The 22,954-nt window shown below is 37.8% G+C and overlaps 1 protein-coding gene across 5 annotated transcripts in view; it reads right to left on the bottom strand.

Annotated features, from left to right (window-relative positions):
* The window catches only part of MYO5A (myosin VA), a 195,395-nt gene that overhangs the window by 124,634 nt on the left and 47,807 nt on the right, over positions 1–22,954 (bottom strand). For all 5 annotated transcript variants that reach the window (XM_058737701.1, XM_058737700.1, XM_058737702.1 and 2 more), the window contains exons 2-4: positions 7,775–7,885; positions 4,101–4,272; positions 1,812–1,956 (exon numbers count right to left, since the gene is read on the bottom strand). In XM_058737701.1, the coding sequence (XP_058593684.1) occupies positions 1,812–1,956; positions 4,101–4,272; positions 7,775–7,885 (428 nt within the window). The remainder of the gene's footprint in view (positions 1–1,811; positions 1,957–4,100; positions 4,273–7,774; positions 7,886–22,954) is intronic.

Genomic DNA, 22,954 nt, shown 5'->3' with positions numbered 1-22,954 from the left:
ATTTTTCAGAGATAATTTTTAGGGCCTAGCACTCCATGCAATTCCCTCTCTCCCTGATAGTTCTCTGGCTGTACTTGTGCCGTGCTCACTTGTATTGCAATGCTCCAGGATTATACACATCGAATATTGGTGGGTTTTTCTAATTTTAGGGGGAAATTATGCTGATAGACGGAATTGAAAGCCTCAAAAAGTAACATTTCTTACATTTTTGATACTAGTTCCTATTTTATAACAGAATCCGGTATAACACACCATGTTATACAGTACAAAACTATATTTAGTCATTTTGTATTTAATATGATAATATTTCACAGTGTTAGACTAATGGAATTTGAAAGCTAGTCTTCCTAGTTATGTGGCCTTAGGAAAGTTAAGTAACTTCTTATTGCTTATATTTTCTCATTTGTAAAATGAAGATTAATAATAATACTAACTTCAGAAGGTTGCTGTGAGGATAAAATTACTTAAAAAATTGAAGGCAATTAAACAGTATGTTGCAAAGACAGAGTACTTAACAGCTATTATTAGAAATAATAATAATTTATTAATAAAAGCACATAATGACTTCTATGGACTCTGTCAATGAAATAATTCTAAAATTCTGTCACATGCTAGTCCAATTATGTACAAACACTCTCCCCGTTTGGAAAGGAGAAAATAAAACCTCTGCAGTATTAGTTTTTTCTCCACTTCATAAATTGCTTGAGGATATATGCTGGTTCTTACCTGAAGATGGGAGATATGAATTGAATATATACTCTTCTATACCTCCATAGTTTTGTATTACATCACATTATTCAGAGTCTAATCTAGTCCTGAAAGTAGCTTTTTCCTCTGGGTTTCTACTGTCATAGTGTTAGGGTTCCATGATTAACATCAAAGACATTTTACTGATGCTGTTCAGGATCACCGGACACTAGAACATAATACCAACGTTAAATTCAGTTTCCTTGAGATTTAATTCTCTAAGATACAGACAGATTTCTTCTCGTCCTTTGCCCTTTTATTTCTTTTTTTTTTTTTTTAATGTTTATTTATTTTTGAGACAGAGAGAGACAGAGCATGAACAGGGGAGGGTCAGAGAGAGAGGGAGACACAGAATCTGAAACAGGCTCCGGGCTCCGAGCTGTCAGCACAGAGCCCGATGCGGGGCTCGAACCCACGGACCGCGAGATCATGACCTGGGCTGAAGTCGGACGCTCAACCGACTGAGCCACCCAGGCGCCCCAGCCTTTTAATTTCTGTTCTGCCACTCATTAGCTGAATGATAGTGAACCCATCACTTAGTACCACCAACTCTTGATCCGCTCTTCTGTAAATATAATATCTGTCTTTGCACATAGTCACAGGATCATGAGGAAATTCCAAAGGCAGTTTTTTTTAAGTTTATTTATTTATTTTGAGAGAGAGAGAAAGAGAGAGCACATGCACAGGAACAGGGGAAGGGCAGAGAGAGAGAGAGGGAGAGAAAGAATCCCAAACAGACTCTGCACTGTCAGTGTGGAGCCTGATGCAGGGCTCGAATTCACGAACCATGAGAACATGACCTGAGTCAAAACCAAGACTTGGACCCTTCACCGACTGAGCCACCCAGGCACTCCCCAAAGTCAGTTTTTAAAAATTGGATGTTCTTTTATAAATAAGAAGTTATTTTAATAATAATGCAGGCCATCTGAAATAGTCAAGTCTGTTTATTTAATAATAATTTACCAGTTGCTCTTAACTGTGTTTTAAAATATCTGTGACTCAGCAAAGAAGAAATTATCACATCTAGTAAGAGTCATGAAAAACTAAATAGAGCTCCCACCAACCTGGCCATTTGCTTGTAAGCTTCTTCGGCTACTGCAAAGATATGTGGATCCATATCACCCATATTCTGACCACTATATGCATTAATAATATCTTCTCCATAAATAGGCAGCTGTTCATAAGGATTTATAGCTACGAGGACTATACCTAGGGGAGGGGTAAAAAAAGCAAAAGAAGAAGTCAGTGATACACTAATAGACATATCAAACTTGGTAAAGCGAGAATCACAGTTAACACAAATTTCAACTTGAGTTAATCTTGAACTAACAAATTGTTAAAGATCAAAATATATCACAGCCTTTGCCTCTGAACACAATATACCCAGACCTAACTAAAACACCATTTAAAAACTGGCCTAGGGGCGCCTGGGTGGCTCAGTCGGTTGGGCGTCTGACTTCGGCTCAGGTCATGATCTCGTGGTCCATGAGTTTGAGCCCCGCGTCAGGCTCTGTGCTGACAGCTCGGAGCCTGGAGCCTCCTTCCGATTCTTTGTCTCCCTCTCTCTGGCCCTCCCCCATTCATGCTTTGTCTCACTCTCTCTCTCAGAAATAAATAAACATTTAAAAAATAATAATAATAAATAAATAAAAACTGGCCTAGGTTATTAAAGATAAAAACCATGGCAATGTTAAAAGAAACTTAAATATTTTCATAGTATTTAAATTGAAAATTACACTTTTAGAAATTTATCCAAATGAAATAACCAGAGATTTAAGCAAAGAGGTTTTTTTTTTCATAAAGATGTTTATCATATTATTCACAGTAGTGAAAAGCAGAAACAAACTATATAATAAAGGAAGAGTAGCTAAATATTTTCTTACATCCCTATAACAGACATGGTAGACATTTGTGCTACCACTACAACTCATGTTTATAAAGAATATTAAAAGTAATTGGAAAACATGACACAAAACTATCAACAGACTAATTCTAATTTCATATCTATTTATACTTTCTCACATATACACACATATAGGATATGTAAACGTAATACTGTTTTTTTTCAGTAGTGAATTACATGTATATATTTTTCGTTTTTAAACACCTTTTTTTATGTTTCCTTAAATTTTATAGTAAGTATATTTTAAATTAATGAATCCCTTCATTCTACAAATATTTATGCAGTTCCAAGTATGTCTCAAGTCTTTTCTGAGTGCTAGGTTTATAACAGTAAACAAAAAAAGACAAATCTTTACCCTCACAGACCTTATATTCTAGTAGGAAACTCAAACAATTAAAAGTTAAGAAAAAATAAATATCACAGGTTAGATAGTAAAAAGGAAAAAAGAGAAAAATTAAACAGAGAAAGAACACGGAAACTTAGAAGGGGAAAAGGGCTTATGATTTAGATAAGGTGGGCTGCGAAGGCTTTATTGAGAAGGTAACATATATGCAAGAAAAAGGTAAACGGAGAAATGAAAATTGACAATCAGAAATAGATAATAGAGAAGAAAAAGAGTTAGCATCAAGGATACAAGAGGTATAAATTCCTTTAAGAAGGAAAGATAGTTGTCCCTGTCCAAAGCAGGAGAGTAAGGAAGAAATGATAGGTGCTGAGTTGGTTACACCAAACAAATAGACTTAAAAGAAAATGAATGAAATCCCAGCCCGGAGGCTGGGGGAGAATAATTAGTGAAAGAAAGATAAGAAGTCAGTAGAGAAAAGAGCCAGGGACAAGGGAGAAAATAAAAGTTAAGAAAAAAATAGAGACACAAAAGAAGGAAAGGGGGGAAGAACCCAAATGTACATGTGCTTAGTTTCCAAGAGAAAGAAAAAGACTACTGAGCTGGGTCACTGGCAGCTAACAATGCAGCGAGCATGGACCCAGACAAACACATCAAGCAAGAATAGTTACTATGAGTTGTCAGTTCTGCACTGAGAACAAGAGAACACTAAACTTGAACTTGCTCCAAAGATAAGTCTGGACATCTACTCTTCATATAGCAGTTCTTGTAAGAGATGAAAATAACTAGCAAACTGTCACTGAATTTGGCAAATAATTTCTTTGGAAGGAAGAAAATCTGGAAGATGGGCCTAGCCCAGCTCAGGGCTTTTTGTTTGTTTGTTTGTTTTGTTTGTTTTGAGCAAAATTATGTAATTTACAAAAGAGCTTATTCAGCACAAAATGCAATGAGCTAATGAACACTGGTAAATCTTTTTTGATAACTCAAGTGATCCTCTCTCTAGGAGGAAATCCAACGACAGCCTTCTTTCCCCATGCACAATATTTCCATGGTACGTCCATTAGAGGGAAGAGTTCATGGTCCACTCAGACAGCAAGGCACACTTACCACAATATGTATAGATAAGTTTGGAGTCAATAAAGCGGACTCTGAGATTGTGGAGCACAGCAGGCTCATGAAGATAGCTGAGGGCTGTGAGGTCATTTTCACCCACAAGTATGTCAGGGTTTCTTAAGTGAGGCAGTTCCTTAGTCTTTGGATCTAGACGATATTCCAAATCCTGAAAATGCATAAGGTACAGCATCTGGATAAATCATGGCAATAAAAGTGAAACAAGTCCATGCATTTTGCTTATTTCCTATTCCTCATTTGCTTCTCAACTATTAAATGCATTCTTTTTGCTGGCACATTTCCCAAAGCCACAGAAAATGGTGGAAATGAAGAGTCTTCTTTTTCACTAGATGTATTAACTTGTATTAATAATTTTTGCTAATATAGTTTGAGAAGCCTAGACGTTTTTTTACCCGTTATGGAACCAGAAGTCTTTAATCTTTAAATAACCTTTCTTTTTCTCTCTTTCTCTTCACCTGTGATAAGTGAATAGACAATAAAGAGTGGTCAAGAGCTTATCTTTAGAGTTAGATCAACCCAGGTTCAAATCCTGAAACTGGTACTTACTTCTTTTGTGGCCTTGGGTATGTTATTTAATCTTAATCCTTCATTGTAGAAAGGGCATAAGAGAAATAGCTCACAGGGGTGTGATAAAAATTAAATGAGGCAATGCATGGCATGTTGTAAATACCTGGGAACCCCTGAACCCTGAGAGGTCCAAGAATCTCCTGAAATTAACTGTAACTGTGCATATGTGCATATGTGTAAATATACATACATATGTGTATTGCTTTTGGAATTACAGTTCATAGTTTTCATTTGATTTTTAATGAGGTGATTGGCTCCAAAAGTTCAGAAGAACTACTCACTTTAAAGCCAAGGAAAATATGGCTTTATGACAAAGCCAAGCATGGAAATTATCACTCAACTATGTATTAAGGGCAAATAACATATGACAAATAAAAAAGGAATAAAAATGTAATTTAATTATAGAGAAGGACTAGCTGGTTTTGTAAAAAGCCACTTTTCTTAACATTGCAGAGATATAGAGGTCAAATATTCAAAATAGGTTGGAATGAATCATGCTAAATGGAAAGGAATTTATAATCTGCTCCTCAATCTCTCCCTGCCTGTTTATTAGGATATAATGTCCTTCCCCAAATTGAACGGTCCTTGCACTGGTCTCTGCAGTACACAAAAGCCACTCTGGCTATGTAATCTCAGGCAAAACTACTTAATATCTCTGAGCCATGGCTTCCCTTATTTGCAAAATAGTTATAATACTACCTGCCAACCTACAGGGTTGTTGTGAGAATTAACATAAGAAAATATATCTCACAGTGCCTAATATTGTGCCTAACACAGAGCAGTTGAATAAATTATTTTCTTAATTTGACATTCAAGGTCCTCCTAATCGGGCCTAATTCTTCCCTGCCTTTTTCCCAACTAACGTTGCCTCTATTTTGCTCTCCTGAAATTCATACTCTGTGCTTCCACCAATGAGTCCTTTCTAAAACACAAATCAGACATCCTTCCTCTGTTTAAAAATACTACAATCATTCCACATCGCATATCTCTTGAAGTCCAAGAGTTTTAACATGATCACCAGGCCCTCTGTGATCTGGTTCCCACCCCCCACCCCCATTCTCTTGCCAGTTCTGTACTCTTACTTCACATTCTAACAACATGGAACTTATGTACCTCCCCAAATGCACATTACTGTGCATGCTTTCCTGCCTTTGCACGTGCTTTTCTGGATCCCTTAATTGCACTTCTGCTGGTCTACTCATTCTTCAGACAACGCCTCTCTGAACCCTGACCTTCATCAGCCGGTCTGATCACTCCCTACTCTGTTCTACTTTTGTTCCTTATTTTCATTATATCACATGCCATACTATTCATAAATATATCTATTTCTCTTACCTGACATTGATGTCAGAGAGCACCTTTTGCCAACATGATATCTAGCAGATACTTTAATATGCAAGCCCGGAACTTGAACACAAACCTAAATGTCTGCTCCAGGCAACTTGCTATATTCACTATCTCCAAAATACATTCCAATCCTCATAAGGTCTATCCCCTTCTCCTTGTAAGTCCACATTCTATCTACCTTTTAAGATCCAGTCAAAATCATTCTTCCTCCTTGAAGCCTTCCCTGACAAAGCAGCCTGTAATGAAATTTTCCTCTTTAAGATCCTAAAGTCGGGGCGCCTGGGTGGCGCAGTCGGTTAAGCGTCCGACTACAGCCAGGTCACGATCTCGCGGTCTGTGAGTTCGAGCCCCGCGTCAGGCTGTGGGCTGATGGCTCGGAGCCTGGAGCCTGTTTCCGATTCTGTGTCTCCCTCTCTCTCTGCCCCTCCCCCGTTCATGCTCTGTCTCTCTGTCCCAAAAAAATAAAAAATAAAAAACTTGAAAAAAAAAAAAAAAAAAAGATCCTAAAGTCATTACTGTCTTTCTTTACAACATAGCAGAGTGGCTGTGAGCACAAATCATGAAGACAAATTTTCTGGCTTAAAATCCCAGCTTCATTCCTTAATAGCCATATAATCTTGAGCATCTCCCTGAGTACTGGTTTCTTCATCCATAAAGTGTAATAACAACCGCCCCACTTCATAGGATCGTTGTGAGGATTATATGAGTTAGAGCAAATAAAGCACTTACAACTATGTGTGACAGACAGTAAGTGCTCAGTACAGCTAACTGTTGGGATAGTAATACTCATGTGGTAATACCTCATCATAATCTTTTGACATCTTTGGTATTGTGGTGTTGAACTACTCTTTAGATCCTACATTTTACGTAACTTTTCATGTATTTGTATCCAGTTTCCTTGGCTAGACTATACGTTGTTTAAAGAAAATTAATGTCATGAAGGTTTTTAAGAAAAAAGTGGGACATGCCTTGTCAAATGCAGTGGAGAGATTAAAAAGGTACAACTGGGGCACGTGGGTGGCTCAGTCGGTTAAGCACCGGACTCTTGGTTTTGGCTCCGGTCGTGATTTCATGATTCTTGAGTTCAAGCCCCATATGGGCTTCACACTGGTAGTGCAAGAGCCTCCTTGGGATTCTCTCTCTGCCCCTTCCCCACTCATGCTCACACACACTCTCTCTTTCAAATAAACTTTAAAAAATAATTAAAAAATAAAAAATAAATAAAAAGGTGCAACTCAGATGAGTCTACCCATGCAGTGAATGCAGACAGGAAAGCATAGAGATACAATTGGTTTTAAGTTTTTTTGGTTGCTGGTGAACAGCTTTGTACATAATAGCTTCTCAATAAATATTTTTTAAATGATTAGGTGCAACAAATATCAAATATCAGACTGGCTCCTTAAGCAATGTTTTCTTAGTTACTATGAAATAACTGATGCTAGCCTAAACAAAATAAACAGGCATATCTTTGGGAGGATTAGACGTGAATTTAAACCTAATCATAATAAATTTATAGACCAAATAACAGATTTTTACAGTTCTGCCATTTTGACTAACCAACTGTGATAGAAAATTGAGTTTGCTATTTTGCTTTTTTCTTCAATTTAATAAGTAAAAAATATTAGATTAATTCAAAATTTAACTTCCATCTGAAGTCAGGTATGTCACAGCAAACTCCCACTTTTGAATTCCCTTCACTTTATGCCAATGACAACAGATAAAAGCAAAATTCTTACCTTTCCTTCTTCAAGGTGAAGCAGGAGGACTTTATCTCCTGGTTTATAATCTTTCAGCAGCTCTGCTGACTTCCAAACTTCCTCAGGATCAGGTATCCAAACTCTAGCAAACTAGAAGGCAAGAAAAAAAAATTAAACTAGCAAAAAAAGTATTTTAGCCCCATTTTAGTACCATCCTGCCCACATTATATAAAAGTTATGCTCTATATTGTGTTAATAATTTCACAATACATCTAAGTCAATTCACTATGTTGTACACCTTAAACTAATATAGTGTGTATGTAATTATATTGGAGGAAAAAGTATGCTCTGAATAAAGAGCTACAATTAAAGTTTGAACTCTCTTTACATAGGAAATGCTACCTGAAAATAAAATTTTAGGTAAAAATGTACATATAAATCCATTTTTCCATTGAATGTGGACTTTTAAAAATCCCAGAACATGACTATGAAGCTCTGGTATGGTGGCTCTGCCAGTGGATTTACAATTTGAATTTTTGATTACGGTTTTCATCCTGTGTTCTGCAAAGACTTGGTGACTTCTCAAGTATTCCTCAGGGGCCAGTAAGGTGTGGCAAAGAGGAGAGTAAGCTTGTGGCCTGGAGTCACAGCTGTTTTATAGACTGGCATCTAGAATTTTCTTGGAAGAAAGTTCTGTTGCTAATCTAAAAAAAAAAATAAGAAAGCGTTGTCGTCTAGTATTTTGCCTTTATTATTTTATAAAGATGAGTGAAATGGTAGATTTGGCTAGCAATAAGTTTGGCTCTCATAGCCTCAAGAGCATGAAAAAGGTATGGTAATCAATCATCAGGGGTTCCTGGAGCAGCAAATCTTTAGCCTCCACTAGTTACTCTCTGGACTTAAGCCTATTTTGGACTTGAGATCCATTTTGAAGAAAAAGAAAAAAAAAATATTAAAATGAATGAATCCTCCAGACACCACACTGAAGAAATGTTTTATGACCGCTTGGATTCCTCAGGGAGGAATCTTCCTTAAAAACATTATGTACGTTAAACATTGATGGACATTTTCAGGAATATATCACATATAAAAAATACCACCACCAACAGCCTTTCTCTATTTTCTTCAGAGTTCCAAAACTACCTGAAGTTACTTATTGTTATATTATTGTTTACTTATTTATTATTTCTCCTTCATTAGAACATAAGCTCTATGTCTGCCTTGTTCAACACTATAACCACTGCCTGTGTATACAGCTGGGTTCATAGCTGGGTACACAGTATTTAATGAGAGAATCTCAGAATAAAGGGCATCTTCTTAAAGTGAATAAAAGCAGTATGGTAAAAAACTTACCCATTGCTTTACTTTTTTCTTATTATCACAGACTCACGCAAACTTTTTGTCTGAACAGTTTGCAAAGGAAAGAGTACTGAACTAGGTTATGAGTTCTAATCCCAGGACTACCATACTGGCATCTTAGCCTTTATTTCAGGCATTTGTAAAATGGGGATGACAGCAGTACTCATTTAGATCATCTCAAGGGCTTTCATACATAGAAACCTTGTGAAAAGCATAAGCCAATATATAAGTACAGGTTGAGATTGTTACCAAGTGTGTATTCTATAAGAAATGATTGTTAATGTTCTATGTCAAATATGTTACTGAAAGTTGTTTTATGGCTTTCTTCCCAGTTATACAGTCCATAAACTGAGTAACAGCTGTCCAATTTACTAAAATTTTACTCATTCAATAAACACTTCTGCGTACCAACTACTCCGACTCTGAAACTCACTTTAGAAAGCCAGTATTTCTATAACTTTCTCTGGAGGGATTTACTGGTTCCAGAAAAGATATGCCATATAGGAGATTCAGAGTCATGAAATGACGTACTATCCTGACTAATGAAAGCAGAAAAAAGCAAAATGGGTCCAAGTGAGTTTGCAGAAGTTTGACCAACCTGCTCCAAACATGAGATTTTTCAACTAAATCTAGAAAGAAGCACCTTCCTATTATTTGTCAATAGCAAGTTCCAGCTCAGATTTCCGCAAGTGTTTTGGAAACACTGGGTGCATGCTTTGCCAAAGGCTAGATTTCCAAGAGCTAGGTGTTAACAACACTTGCAGATAGGTGAGGGAGGCTAAGGCCCTTACACTCACCAAAGGTGAGATATTTAAATAACAAACAACACCATGATAACCAAATTCCCCATTATCCTATCTCTATCTCTTGGTAAAGTAACCAAGGAGAAATAGGTCAGAACTCAGTCTGTTATTACCATTGTCTTCTTATGGTTCTTTTCAGTCTTAACCGAGGAGATTGGTGACTCTGCAAAAACAACTATACCAGAACTGGGTCAGTCTGGGAGGTATATATATACCTTAGCTGCTGAAACCGAGAGAAATTCCAACCTGACAATGCCCCTTCCTATTGCCTGTGTCACCTCCAACCCTATTTTCTATTTTTGCCTTAGGCCCCCAAGGAGAGTACACAGAGCAACACTCAGAAACGGGACGAAACTTGTGCAGCCACATCCAGTGGGAAGACTGCAGGAAAACTGCAGTGGGAGATAAGGCCCCGAAGCCATACGAGAAACCTGGAAGTGAAACACAGCAAGAGCCGGGCAGGAATCACATATAGGGGTGGACACACATACCTAGTAAGTCTGCTCAGGATTTCTTGGTGAAACAGAGGCAGTTAGCAAAAGATAACCCTAGCCAAAGTGAATCAGACTGGACACAGCTCCCAGCAAGACAAGGGAGTGTCCAATGTCATGCAACTCTGCTCTGTCATAATTAGCTAGTAGAGGGTGAGGCTTTCCTGCCATGCTCCTCATTCCCTTTTCCTACTCATGCTTTTCTAATTTTATCCCTCATTATCTTGTGAGTCCCTCAAAAATCTCACTTATGATACTTCAGACCTTATCTTAGTTATTTACGGATCTATCTACCTCCCACACCATACCATATACTCCTTAAAGCCATCCTGGAATCCTCTCTAATTTTGGCCAAGTTGCTGGCTCATGTTTGGTAAGCACCACATTTATGCTGGTTTTATGTAAGGCAGAGGTAGGACAAGATAAGGAAAAGAGATGGGAGAACTGGGATGAGAGGTGGCAAAGGCAAACTTCATAGGCATACCTCGGGATTTTTCCTGAAGCCACTAAGCACAGTTGAGATGGGTAGGAGTCAGAGACTAAGAGAAGAGAGATCCGTGAATTAATAAGCAAAGGAAACACTGCTGTAGGAACAGGTAGGAGAAGGGAAAGCAAGGATTTAGGATCTGAGGTACTGTGACTAAAGCCAAAAAAACCCCCCAAAAACAAAAAAACCCACTGTAGGACAGGAAGAAAAGATAAAGAGGCTTAAAATAGATCATGTTAAAATGTAAACACACATCAAAGAAGATTAATGACAATCCAAAGGAACTCCTGATTAGAAAGGAGAGTAAGGACAAAATGGAGATGGGCTAAATTTTATGGTAACAGGCAAAATTTGAGTAAATAATGCTAGCACAGATTTAACTTGCATAATAGCTCACAAGGAAAATAAAAACCATCTGTCTTCTACAGTACAGTTTAATCAGGCCTGCCTGACAATGATGAGGTAATACTGACAGAGACTAATGGAAGAACACTGGAAAGATGGGTTCCGGGGACATGCTTGCACTGGTACTCGCCAGAGCGGGGCACAAACAGTGCTGGCTCAGCCTAGCATAGCCCTCCTACCTTCTCGGAGATCACACCCATCCATGCACACGTAAAGAGGCACCAGTCATCTTTCTTTTCTTTTCCTATCCTCCCACAATGACAACACTCAAGAGGTTCTTGAATAATGCAGATGACTCAGGGGAAATTTTGCTAATTTGCACTCTGTCAGTCAAGGAACTCCGAGGTGTGGGCACCGAGAGCAGTTTTTCTGATGCCTCAAACACTTTGGGAACAAGACCGAAAGCACTAACCAAGTAAAGGACCAGTCCCCAAATTCCCCAAAATCTGACCCATGTGATTCTCTCTCCTCCCCACACACATTATTCATTTTTCATACAGCACATTTACACATCTTTCCTAGCTCCCCTATTAAATCATATGCAGTTTGGCAACATAGAACAACCTCTAGAACACAGTCCCTCCCCTTTTTCAGCCAGCATGCTCCTATTTATCATTCATATCTGTGGTAAAGTACCACCACCTCAAAGAAAGCTTTCCTCGTCATTTGGTGGCATTCTATTCTCACTGTCCCCATTACCTCACACCATACTCCACTAGAATTCTTATCCTAAATAAATGATAACTTTGTATGCCTAATCTCCCTTCAGTAAGTGTGAGCTCCTTCAGGGTAAGAGTGTCTCTCATTCATCTTTGTCTCTTCAGCACTTAACACAGGGCCTGCCTATAATAATTTCTGAATGACCCTTTGTTATGTGAATGTTCTTGCCTTCAGTCATTATACTCTAAAAGGGCAGACTAAAAGAAGTATTGGCAAAAGGCTCTCAGAATCTTCTAGAAGGGTCTATAATTTCCAGAAATAGAGAAAGATGCAAGCAACATTAGATAGGTGAGTTATGTAGGAAATCATGGTATTATAAGAAGGAAGAAGAACCAGACATGTAGGGAGATTAGTAATAAAAGATTCTTTCCTTCCCCACTCCCCAAAAACCCATGTCTCTATCCCTTCATAATTCATATGTTTAAAGTGGAAGCTACTACTCACTTCTAGAACAGAGAGCCCCACTCCCAACCCGACCACAAATTCCTCACTCCCTGCTTAGAAGAGCAGGGTAAGGGGTCACACTAAAATGAGAGGAAAGAGAAGATGGGCTGGGGGTGAACACACGGTGCACAGTGGATAGGGTTGGAAGTTAAGAGCGGTAATGTTCTGTGCTCCTACTGCAGCTCTAGAATAATGCTGCTGATGAGCGAAAAGACAAACATCAAGTCCACTTTGTGGAACTTGACGAAGACTGTGAGGAATGACAGCTAACATTTATTGAGCATTTTCTCTATGTCAGTAAAGGCCTAGATATTTTACATATATAATTTCATCCAATCATCACCATAACCCCATTATTAACCCATTTTAATAGGTATTGAGGCTCAGACCTGAAAAGTGGTAGAGTCTTTGTCTATTCTAAAAGCAAATATTCTTTCCACTTTACCAGGCTTCTCCCTTGTTCAAACAGCACATCTTATAAAGAAGAAACCCACTCCCCCAATCCAAAATTGTTCCTCTTGGTATCATAACTGAAACAGTTATTAAACTGGTCCATGTCATCAGGTGAGACTTAAGAATGTTTCTTAACATTACAATTCTTAACATCCAAGACTTAAGATAATGTGTCAAATCCACAGTAATCAGCCTGGCATCCATTCTGCAGTATTCCAATTGGCTCTGACAGGAGAATGAGGCTCTGCCAAAAATGAGTTGAGGAAATAATAGCAAAAAATCATCTGATGATGAGAAAGACTAAAACTTTTAACAAATGAATGATTCCAGCTTAACTTACTTCCATACATGAACAAAATGATAGAGTTGATTTAAGATTTTTAATTTTTTTCCAACTCTTGATGTCACCACGCGTGTACTGTGAAATGTGCATGACTTAAAAGTAAATTGAATTTGTCAGTTTCCAGCAGGCATTGAAATGATTTTAAACTCATGAAGAAAACAACTCTTCAAATTAATGGATATGTTTTGTTACCAACAAGAAGCAAAAGTTAAATAATCTTATTTCTCTAGAAATTTACATGAGATGGCAGAGCTTTGGAATGAATATTTTTAGACACTGCAGTTCTTTAACATTTCTGTAAAGATTATTTTTGGAACTAGATCTCACTTTACAAGCACAGTCTTCATATGCACATCAAGAAAAATCACTATTTCTATCCACAATTAGCTAGTGGTATTTGAGGATAAATTACAAAATTTTAAATAAGAAAAACAAAGTTAAAACAATCACCAACAAAGAAAAGAATCATACTGATCATCTTCATTAGAAGGACTTTCATTAGGATGAAGAAAACACCTAACTTTCCTGTCTTTTACTTAATTCTTGCAATATTCTTTATAATTGTTATTAATAAAGAGGTTCCTCAATCAACAGCCTGAGCAAAGTTAAACAACTGGCCTGAAAGTCACTCAGCTAATAAATGACAGCGACAGGATTCAAACCCAGAGTGAACTCGAACTTCAAGATGTTTAGAATGTATAAGGAAGAATACAACCAACATAATTCAAATAAACCACTTTCTCCTGATTGTTACCAAAGTTGCCCAATTAAGCAAAACTCACACCTTCCTACTATTTTCAACACTTGCTCCCAATGTGGAGAACAGTATAAAAAGGGTCATATTAAATATCTACAGGCCTGTGTGTATAGATAGATGTCTTCCTCCCCCACAGAATATCTATCATTCTGATAAATGATCTGGTGCTGAAAGAAGTCATGGGTAATTTTTAGATCTCAAATAAAATGTCTCAACATGGTAAGTTTTGAAAGAACTGGACAACATATACGTTACATGAGACAACACAGGTAAGCAGGCACCAGTAAGTAGTTCCATCCCATTTATAACAGGTGGCTACCTTTGCTTTGCTCCCAGCTTTAGGGACAGACACTTCTGGCTACAATCACGGTCTGGTGCTAACAACACATTACAGGTCTTTCATGATCTGGCCTCTGCAAAAAGGCAGAACTTTAATAATACAACAACCCAACAAACCCAACTCAGTTTAAGTGTTATGACCTCCAGGAAGCCTTCCTTGACCAGCACATTGAGGCAGGGCTCATGCTTGGACTGTCTATAATATCTGGTTTCTATCTCTATCTATGCACTTGCCACATTCTATTATTTTTTTTTTCACATGCCCACCTCTTTAACTCTTTAACTAGATTGTGACCTCCTTGAGGACAAGATCTATGACTTATCCACTGGCATCATCTCCATACCTGGCCCAGTGCTTAGCAGATAAATGCTCAAGAGATGTCTGTTGAGCGAATAATAAATAAATAGACGAGTCTTTAGGAGCCACAGAGCTTTCACAGATTTGAAATGTGAAGGAATGTTACGCAGTGAGCCAGTCAAGGCAGAAGTCATAGAAGAGATTTGAAAATAATTTAATTAGAGGTGCGTGGGTGGCTCAGTTGGTGAAGAGTCTGACTTCGGCTCAGGTCATGATCTCACGTTTTGTGAGTTCAAGCCCCACATCGGGCTCTGTGCTGACAGGGTGGAGCCTGGAGCCCGCTTTGTTCGGTGTCTCCTTCCCTTTGTGCCCCTCCCCCACTCATGCTTGTCTCTCTGTCTCTCTCGAAAATGAATACACATTAAAATAATAACAATAATAACCATGAGTGTAATAATACAAGCATGAGTGGAAAAAAATAACCCAGTCATCCACACTTAAAAATACAAGCTGGCTTGCCCAAATGAAAGAGCATTTCTTAATAGGAGCTTACTTTAAAAATGAAGAATAGAACATGAATAAACATGAAGAGCATTTAGGGCAGTAAAACGTATTCACATTTCTCTTATCTGCTACCTATTACTCTGCCTGTAGCTTGAGTAGACTTTTTCGATCAACAAAATCCCCATAAAAACTGCTTAAAAGAAACCTACATGGGAATGCAAGCTGGTGCAGCCACTTTGGAAAACAGTATGGAGGTTCCTCAAAAAACTAAAAATAGAACTACCCTATGACCCAGCAATTGCACTACTAGGTATTTATCAAAGGGACACAGGTGTGCTGTTTCAAAGGGACACATGCACCCCAATGTTTATAGCAACACTATCAACAACAGCCAAAGTATGGAAAGAGCCCAAATGCCCATCGATGGATGAATGAATAAAGAGGATGTGGCATATATATACAATGGAGTATTACTTGGCAATCAAAAAGAATGAAATCTTGCCATTTGCAACTACGTGGATGAAACTGGAGGGTGTTATGCTAAATTAGTCAGTCAGGGAAATACAAAAATCATATGACTTCACTCATATGAGGGCTTTAAGAGACAAAACAGATGAACATAAGGGAAGGGAAACAAAAACAATATAAAAACAGGGAGGGGGACAAAACAGAAGAGACTCATAAATATGGAGAACAAACTGAGGGTTACTGGAAGGGTTGTGGGAGGAGGGGTGGGCTAAATGGGTAAGGGGCACTAAGGAATGTACTCCTGAAATCATTGTTGCACCATATGCTAATTTGGATGCAATTATTTTTTAAAAATTATAAAATTTTAAAAAATTATAAAAGAAAAAAGAGAACTGCCGAAGTGACTGGATCCAAGGAGCTGCTGGCCATGTTTGCACAGCCAGCATGGTGAGACTATTACTAGCAAAACAAGAAGCAGAAATCATTAGATAATGAGATTATAAAATACTGACTCAATAATTCCCAAACTTCTAGAGAGACCAAGAGACACTCTTTTCCCTCTACTGTGACAGCCCTACGCTGCAAAATGATATTACTGAATTGATAAAGAAGTTATCAATTTGATAATTGACTGGTTGTGGGTTCTCAATAGGACTGAGAGGAACTGACAGGACAGAGGGGATGATAGAAAAATCAAAAATTGGTACTTGATTTTAGGTGTAAATCTCTTTATAGGTCATGAAATAAAGGACATGTGTTTTTGAGCAAAAGTTACTCCAACTGTGTATCTTGAGAGAATATTGTGAAAGACAAATGCAGCACAAGCAAGCCAAGGTTCTGAAAGAACTTGTGGTGGCACCTGAGTGGCTCAGTTAGTTGGCTGAGAGTCCAACTTCAGTTCAGGTCATGCTCTCATGGCTCATGAGTTGGAGCCCTGCAATGGGCTCTGTGCTGACAGCTCAGAGCCTAGAGCCTGCTTCAGATTCTGTGCCTCCCTCTCATTCTGCCCCTCCCCTGCTCATGCTCTGTCTCTCTCTCTCTCCAAAGTAAATAAACACTAAAAAATTTTTTTTTACATGGAAGAACTTGTGCCTCAAACTTTTCCTCAAAGGTTAAGCTGGTGTCCTAGCACTGACTTGACCACACCCTTCTAGAAGATCAAAATGAATCTCCCTAGAAATAAGAATTTCATTTGGTCTGTGATGACTGAGGAAGTACATTATTTCCTTGTACCCCTCTACAACCATTGCTTCTCACTTAAAAAAAAAAAAAATCCATGAGTTTTTTTTCTTAATACAGAAAAAAACTAAAAATTTTAAATATTGCCAAATTATCACACACCTAAAACTGATTTCATTTTTTATTATTGTATAATAATAAATAATAAATTTCTCCTAATTTTTACCTAATCTTCTTAGATATTTACACTTCTGCTACAGAAAATTTCGCTGGTATTTTAGTATTCTTCATACAAAAGAGGTTCTGTTTTGCTAACTCACTGACCTTCATAAAAGCTACCCTAAATTTACTTTATTTTCAGTCTGTATCTGGGATAATCAGCTTCTTCTATTTACTACCCAGTGTGTAAAAAGTACTTCCCTTTATTTGGCCTATAACTACTTCTTTGAGCTTCAAAGGATGCCTCTGAGTTCTTACTTATATAATGAATAAGTCCATGTTGCCCTCTTCATGTGCTTCATGGCTTTCTGAGCTCCACCAGATAAAAAGTTCATTCTTTATCCTTCCAGACTGAGGGGGTCCACTTTCTTTTTGAACAGTGCCTCATATCCTCCTACTCATTCTAACTTATTTTTAATCTCTTTGAATTTCATTTTTCTCACTTACAAAATAAAGCAATTAGTGTAGAATCCAGAGTCAAAGTTAAGAGCTTGGGCTCTGGAGTCAGAGACCTACAGACTCCAACACTTTCCAACTGTGTGACCTTGAGAAAAAAATCCAGCTTCCTTTCTCAGGATCATTATTCATAAAACTTATTAATAATACATGTATCAGCAATCAATGGTACTATAATTGCACTGTAGGGCGGTATGCATGGCCTAACGTATATACTTGTGGAATCACTATGCTGTACACCTGAAACCAATAACGTAACATTGTGTTTCAACTACACTTCAGTAAAAATAATGTTATGCAGATAAATGAAATAAAGTTTAAAAATCATTATGTTGTATTGTCACTACCTCTACCCTACCTCCAGATTTAAACACCTCATTGTGCTCAATCTGAATTCTTTTGCTCTATCAATAATGCACTGTGTGCTTTAGCCCATGTTTAGTATCACCTCATGAAGGTCGTCTTCTAAGCTCCCGCTATGCCAGCCTAGAACACCCCAAACTTTCTGACTTCAAGGCTGTTACTGAGCTTGCTGCCCAGAGCATCCTCCCTTCATCCCCCAACTCTCCTTACGGCTGGTTCCTTCTCACTATTCAGGTCTCAGTTTAGATGCCTCCTTCTCAAAAAAGTCCTCCCTGGCCATCCTATAAACTGCTTTGCTTACCCGGGATTATCTGTCTTCCCACCTAGCCTGAAACCCCTGTAAGAGCAGGGACCACCACTAATTCCAGAACCTAGAACAATAACTGTTAAGTACTAGATACTGAATAAGTATGTGAGGAATGAACGTGCTCAGGATAGTGTCTGGCTGGCTAAAAAAATAGGTTATGACCAGGATGTGAAAGACCTCACATGCCATGTTAGGCAGTTTGACCTTTATACTGCAGAAGATAGGGATTCATTAAAGGTTTTTAGGCAGGATAATGAGTGACTGATATTTCTAATAGCCTATTTCTAATTGGCAGTTTTTTAAACATCATGAAAAGCACATCTTGTACAACTTCTGTTCATGATTAGTTGTTCTCTCCTCCCCCAATTATCCATATACTACTATTATTCACATTTTGTCTGTAGACAAGATTTATCTAATAAACACATAACTGCTTCCAAAACGCCATTCATATTAGGCAAATAGGGCTTGCATCAGAGGGACTGGGAGTCAGCTTTCCCTAAAGGCAGGGGCTGGGAGGGCAGTTCAGCTGGTATTGTCTCATGAATTCTGGGAGCTAGTGGGGAGATTCTTGCCTGGAAATAAGAGCCTTGGGAGTAAGGAGGAGGAGAATAGGAGCGAGGGGATAGGGGAGACCCTGTAGTGAGCCAGCTTTGGGAGGGCAAATGGCAGGACACCCTGCAGGCTGGTTGAGTCACCTAAGGAAAAGAACCCTATTGGCTTGCTTCTGAACGGAAATGTTCACTCCTGGGCACCTGGGAGGCTTAGTGGGTTAAGCTTCCAACTTTGGTTCAGGTCATGATCTCACAGTTCAGGAATTCGAGCCCCATGTTGGGCTCTGCATTGATAGAAGGGAGCCTGCTTGGGATTCTCTATCTCCCTCTCTCTCTGCCTCCCTGGCTTGCACTCTCTCTCTTTCTCAAAATAAGTAAGTAAACATTAAAAAAAAAAAAAAAAGGAAGTATGCACTCCTAGGCTCCAGGGTGCCTCCTTATCCCATCAGTCCCCCTCACCCTTTTTTTTTAAAGTATCCTTTTAGCTGAATTTTAGCTGGAAAAAAATTGGCCTAGGGCCTATATTTGGAAGAAAAGCTGTCTCGAAACAAGTTTACAGAAAATTTAGAAACCTCTGGGTGGCAAAATACAACATAAACAAAGTCAACATACAAACTGGCCAAAAAAAATTTGTAACAAACTAATTCCCTTAATGTATAAAGAATTCTTACAAATTAAATAAAAAAAGATAAACAACCCAGTAGCAAAATAGGCAAAAGAAAATAGGTAAGTCAGAGAGGCACCACTTAAAAGAATTAAACGTAAGAAAAGGTGTCTAATCTCATTAATACTTTAAAAAATACAAATTTAAAACACAACTTAAAATTTTGTATATGGAGTTTGAAAAGACTGAAAGGGTTGATAATAACGTGTTGGGAAGAAAGGAGACAATCAGGCATTTTCATATATTGGGGATAAGATAAATAGGCACAATGTTTTTAGACAGAAATTTGGTAATTTCTTTAACAGTGTAAAATTTATATTTCAGGGATGGATATCAAACTGGGAAGAAGGCATACTTTTAATTTTGTACTTTACTTCTATATTTTACATTTTTTATGTGGTACTTTTTTAATAAAACCCAAAGTTTAAAAAACATGCATATCTATGACTCAGAAAATCTATATCTAGAAATTTTTCCCATGAGATGCTGAAAAATACAAATAATTATTTCCAAAGTTGTTCTTCAGCGTTGTTTGTAAAAGTGAAAATTTAGAAATGACATAAAGGTTAATATACATTTACATTAATAAAAAGCTTAATACAACTATAGTAACATATAGTTAACAGATTAAGGTACATCTGTACAATGGAATACTAAAAAAGAATAAAGTAGGTCTATATGTACTGACAAGGAAAGATTCTATTAATTGAAAAAGGACAGGCTGCAAAACAGCATCATTTTATGATTCTATACAGACGTTCAATATATATCCATATATCTATGTAACAGAGTGGCTTGGGAGTCACAGATTTACATTTATGGTTTATACTCTTTGTAAACAATGCCGAAAGTCTATGGCATCTGAACACTGATCTTTATGCCTAGTCATGAATGAATGACACCCTTTGTAAGACCTCTCTTTGGAAGGCAGATCAGAGCTGGACAGTGGGCCTGGCCCTGCCCTGGACTCTCCCTCAGTATGGCTTTGCTCTTTCCCATTAGTCTGTGTGTGCACTCCTGAAGAGATATAAAACTATTTCTTCATAGGAGAGAGCTGTGAGAGAAAGTCACCTGTTTGCACCTGTGATGGAAGTGAAGCTTATGCAGAGGTCTCTGAAAGTGACTGTTCTAACCATACTCTGTCTCCTCTACCCCAGTCTCTATATCCCTTGCCTAGCCTTGGTCTACAGAGGAACAGCCCCCTGCCCTCTTTTCCAGCTTTACCTCTTTCTACACACCCCTTTGCTTTTTTTGTGGTCTAACCTCACTGGCCTTTTTCAGTTCTCTCTCCACCACAAGATTACTCACAACCTATGCTCTCTGCTTGGAACTCTCCTCCCCTGCTCTCATTAACAACTAGGCTTCTCTCAAACCTCAACTTGGCCTTTTTCTGAGAAGTGCCCCTGATCGATCAGCTCTAGCTGTTCTGTGTACCTTTATAGCACGGAGAACCTCCCCTTTTGGGTGCTCAGCACAGTTATGACATGACATTTGCCTCTCTCTTCCCAGTTAGTTCCATCCTGTCTATTTTTGTCTATTGTTTCATCTCTATCATCTAGAACAATCAGGCATATGAGTGTATGATATGTGCGTGTAGGTATGTATAATTATGGATAATACATTAGTACTATGTAAGAAGTTACCACCAGCAACAAACAAGTAGAATTTGAAATTATAAACACAATACCATTTACTTTAACCACCCCTCCCAAATTAAATACTGAGGTATAAATCTAACAAGATATGCACAAGATGTATATGAAGAAAACTACAAGATTCTGGTGAATAAAATCAAAGAACTAAATAGGTAGAGAGATATTCCATGTTCATGACTAGGAAGACTCAATATTGTCAAGATGCCAGTTCTTCCCAACCTGATCTACAAATTTAATGCAATTCCAAACATCCAGCAAGTAATTTTATGGATATCAACAAAGTGATTCTAAAGTTTACCTGGAAAGGCAAAAGACCCATGCTAGCCAACACAATCTTAAGAACAAAGTTGGAGGACTGACAACTATCTGACTTCAAAACTTATTATAAAGCTATAGTAATCAAGACAGTGTGGTATTGATAAAAGAATAAACAAACAGATCAGTGACACAGAAGAGAGAAACCAGAAATAGATCCACATAAATACAGTCAATTGATCTTTGACAAAGAACAAGACAGTAGCAATACAATAGAGCAAAGACAGTCTTTTCAATAAATGGTGCTAGAACAAATGGACATCCACATGCAAAAAAAAAAAAAAAAAAAAAAAAAAGAAGAATCCAGACACAGACCTTACAACGTCACAAAAATAAACTCAAATGGATCACAGACCTAAAATGTAAAACTCAAAACTATAAAACTCCTGGGAGATAACAACACAGGAGAAAACTTAGATGACTTTGAGTATGGTGATATCTTTTTAGATATAACATCAAAGTCATGACCCATGAAATAAATAATTGATAAGTTAGACTTTATTAAAATTACAAACCTCTGCTCTGTTAAAGACAATGTCAAGAAAATAAGAAGACAAGTCAGAATGGGAGAAAATATTTGCAAAAGATACAATTGATAAAGGATTATTATCCAAAGTATACAGAGAATTCTTAAAACTCAACAATAAGAAAACAAACAACCTGATTAAAAAAAATAGACCACAGCGGGCGCCTGCATGGCTCAGTCGGTTAAGCGGTTAAGCGTCTGACTTCGGCTCAGGTCATGATCTTGCGGTTTGTGGATTTGAGCCCCGGGTCAGGCTCTGTACTGACAGCGCAGAGCCTGGAGCCTGCTTCGGATTCTGTGTCTCCCTCACTCTCTCTACCCCCCGCCCCCACTCATGCTCTGTTTCTCTCTGTCTCAAAAATAAATAAACATTTAAAAAAAATAGGCCAAAGATCTTAAAAGACACCTCACCAAAGATATACAAATAGCAAATAAGTATATGAAAAGATGCCCCACATCACATATCATCAGGAAAATGCAAATTAAGACATTCAAGAGATACCACTATATACTTATTAAAATGGCCAAAATTCAGAACACAGTCAAGGATGAAGAGCAACAGAAACTCTCATTCATTGCTTGTGGAAATGCAAAACGGTATAGCCATTTTGGAAGTCAATCTGGTGGTTTCTTACAAAATCAAACATATTCTTATATGATCCAACAATCACAAACCTTGGTATTTATATAAACGAGTTGAAAACTTATGCCTACACAAAAAGTTGTATACAGATGTTTATAGTAACTTTATTCATAATTGCTAAAACTTGCAAGTAACCAAGATGCATCTCAGTACGTGCATGGTAAATAAACTGTGGTACACCTAGACAATGGAATACTATTCAGTGGTAAAAAGAAATGAGCTATCAAGGCATGAAAACACATGGAGGAATCTGAAAGAGCTACCTACTATACGATCCCAACCGTATGATATTCTCAAAAAGGCAAAACCGTAGACAGAGACAATAAAAATATCACTGATTGCCAGGGTGGGAGTGGGGAAGAGACAAACAAGAAGAGCACAGATGATCTTTAGGGCAGTGAAAAAACCCTGTGTGATATAATGATGGCTACATGTCATGACACATTTTCCACACTCACAGAATGTAC

Source organism: Neofelis nebulosa, chromosome 7, assembly GCF_028018385.1.
Source record: "Neofelis nebulosa isolate mNeoNeb1 chromosome 7, mNeoNeb1.pri, whole genome shotgun sequence".
Classification (NCBI taxonomy): Eukaryota; Metazoa; Chordata; class Mammalia; order Carnivora; family Felidae; genus Neofelis; species Neofelis nebulosa.
This window is presented reverse-complemented; position numbering and strand designations above follow the sequence as displayed.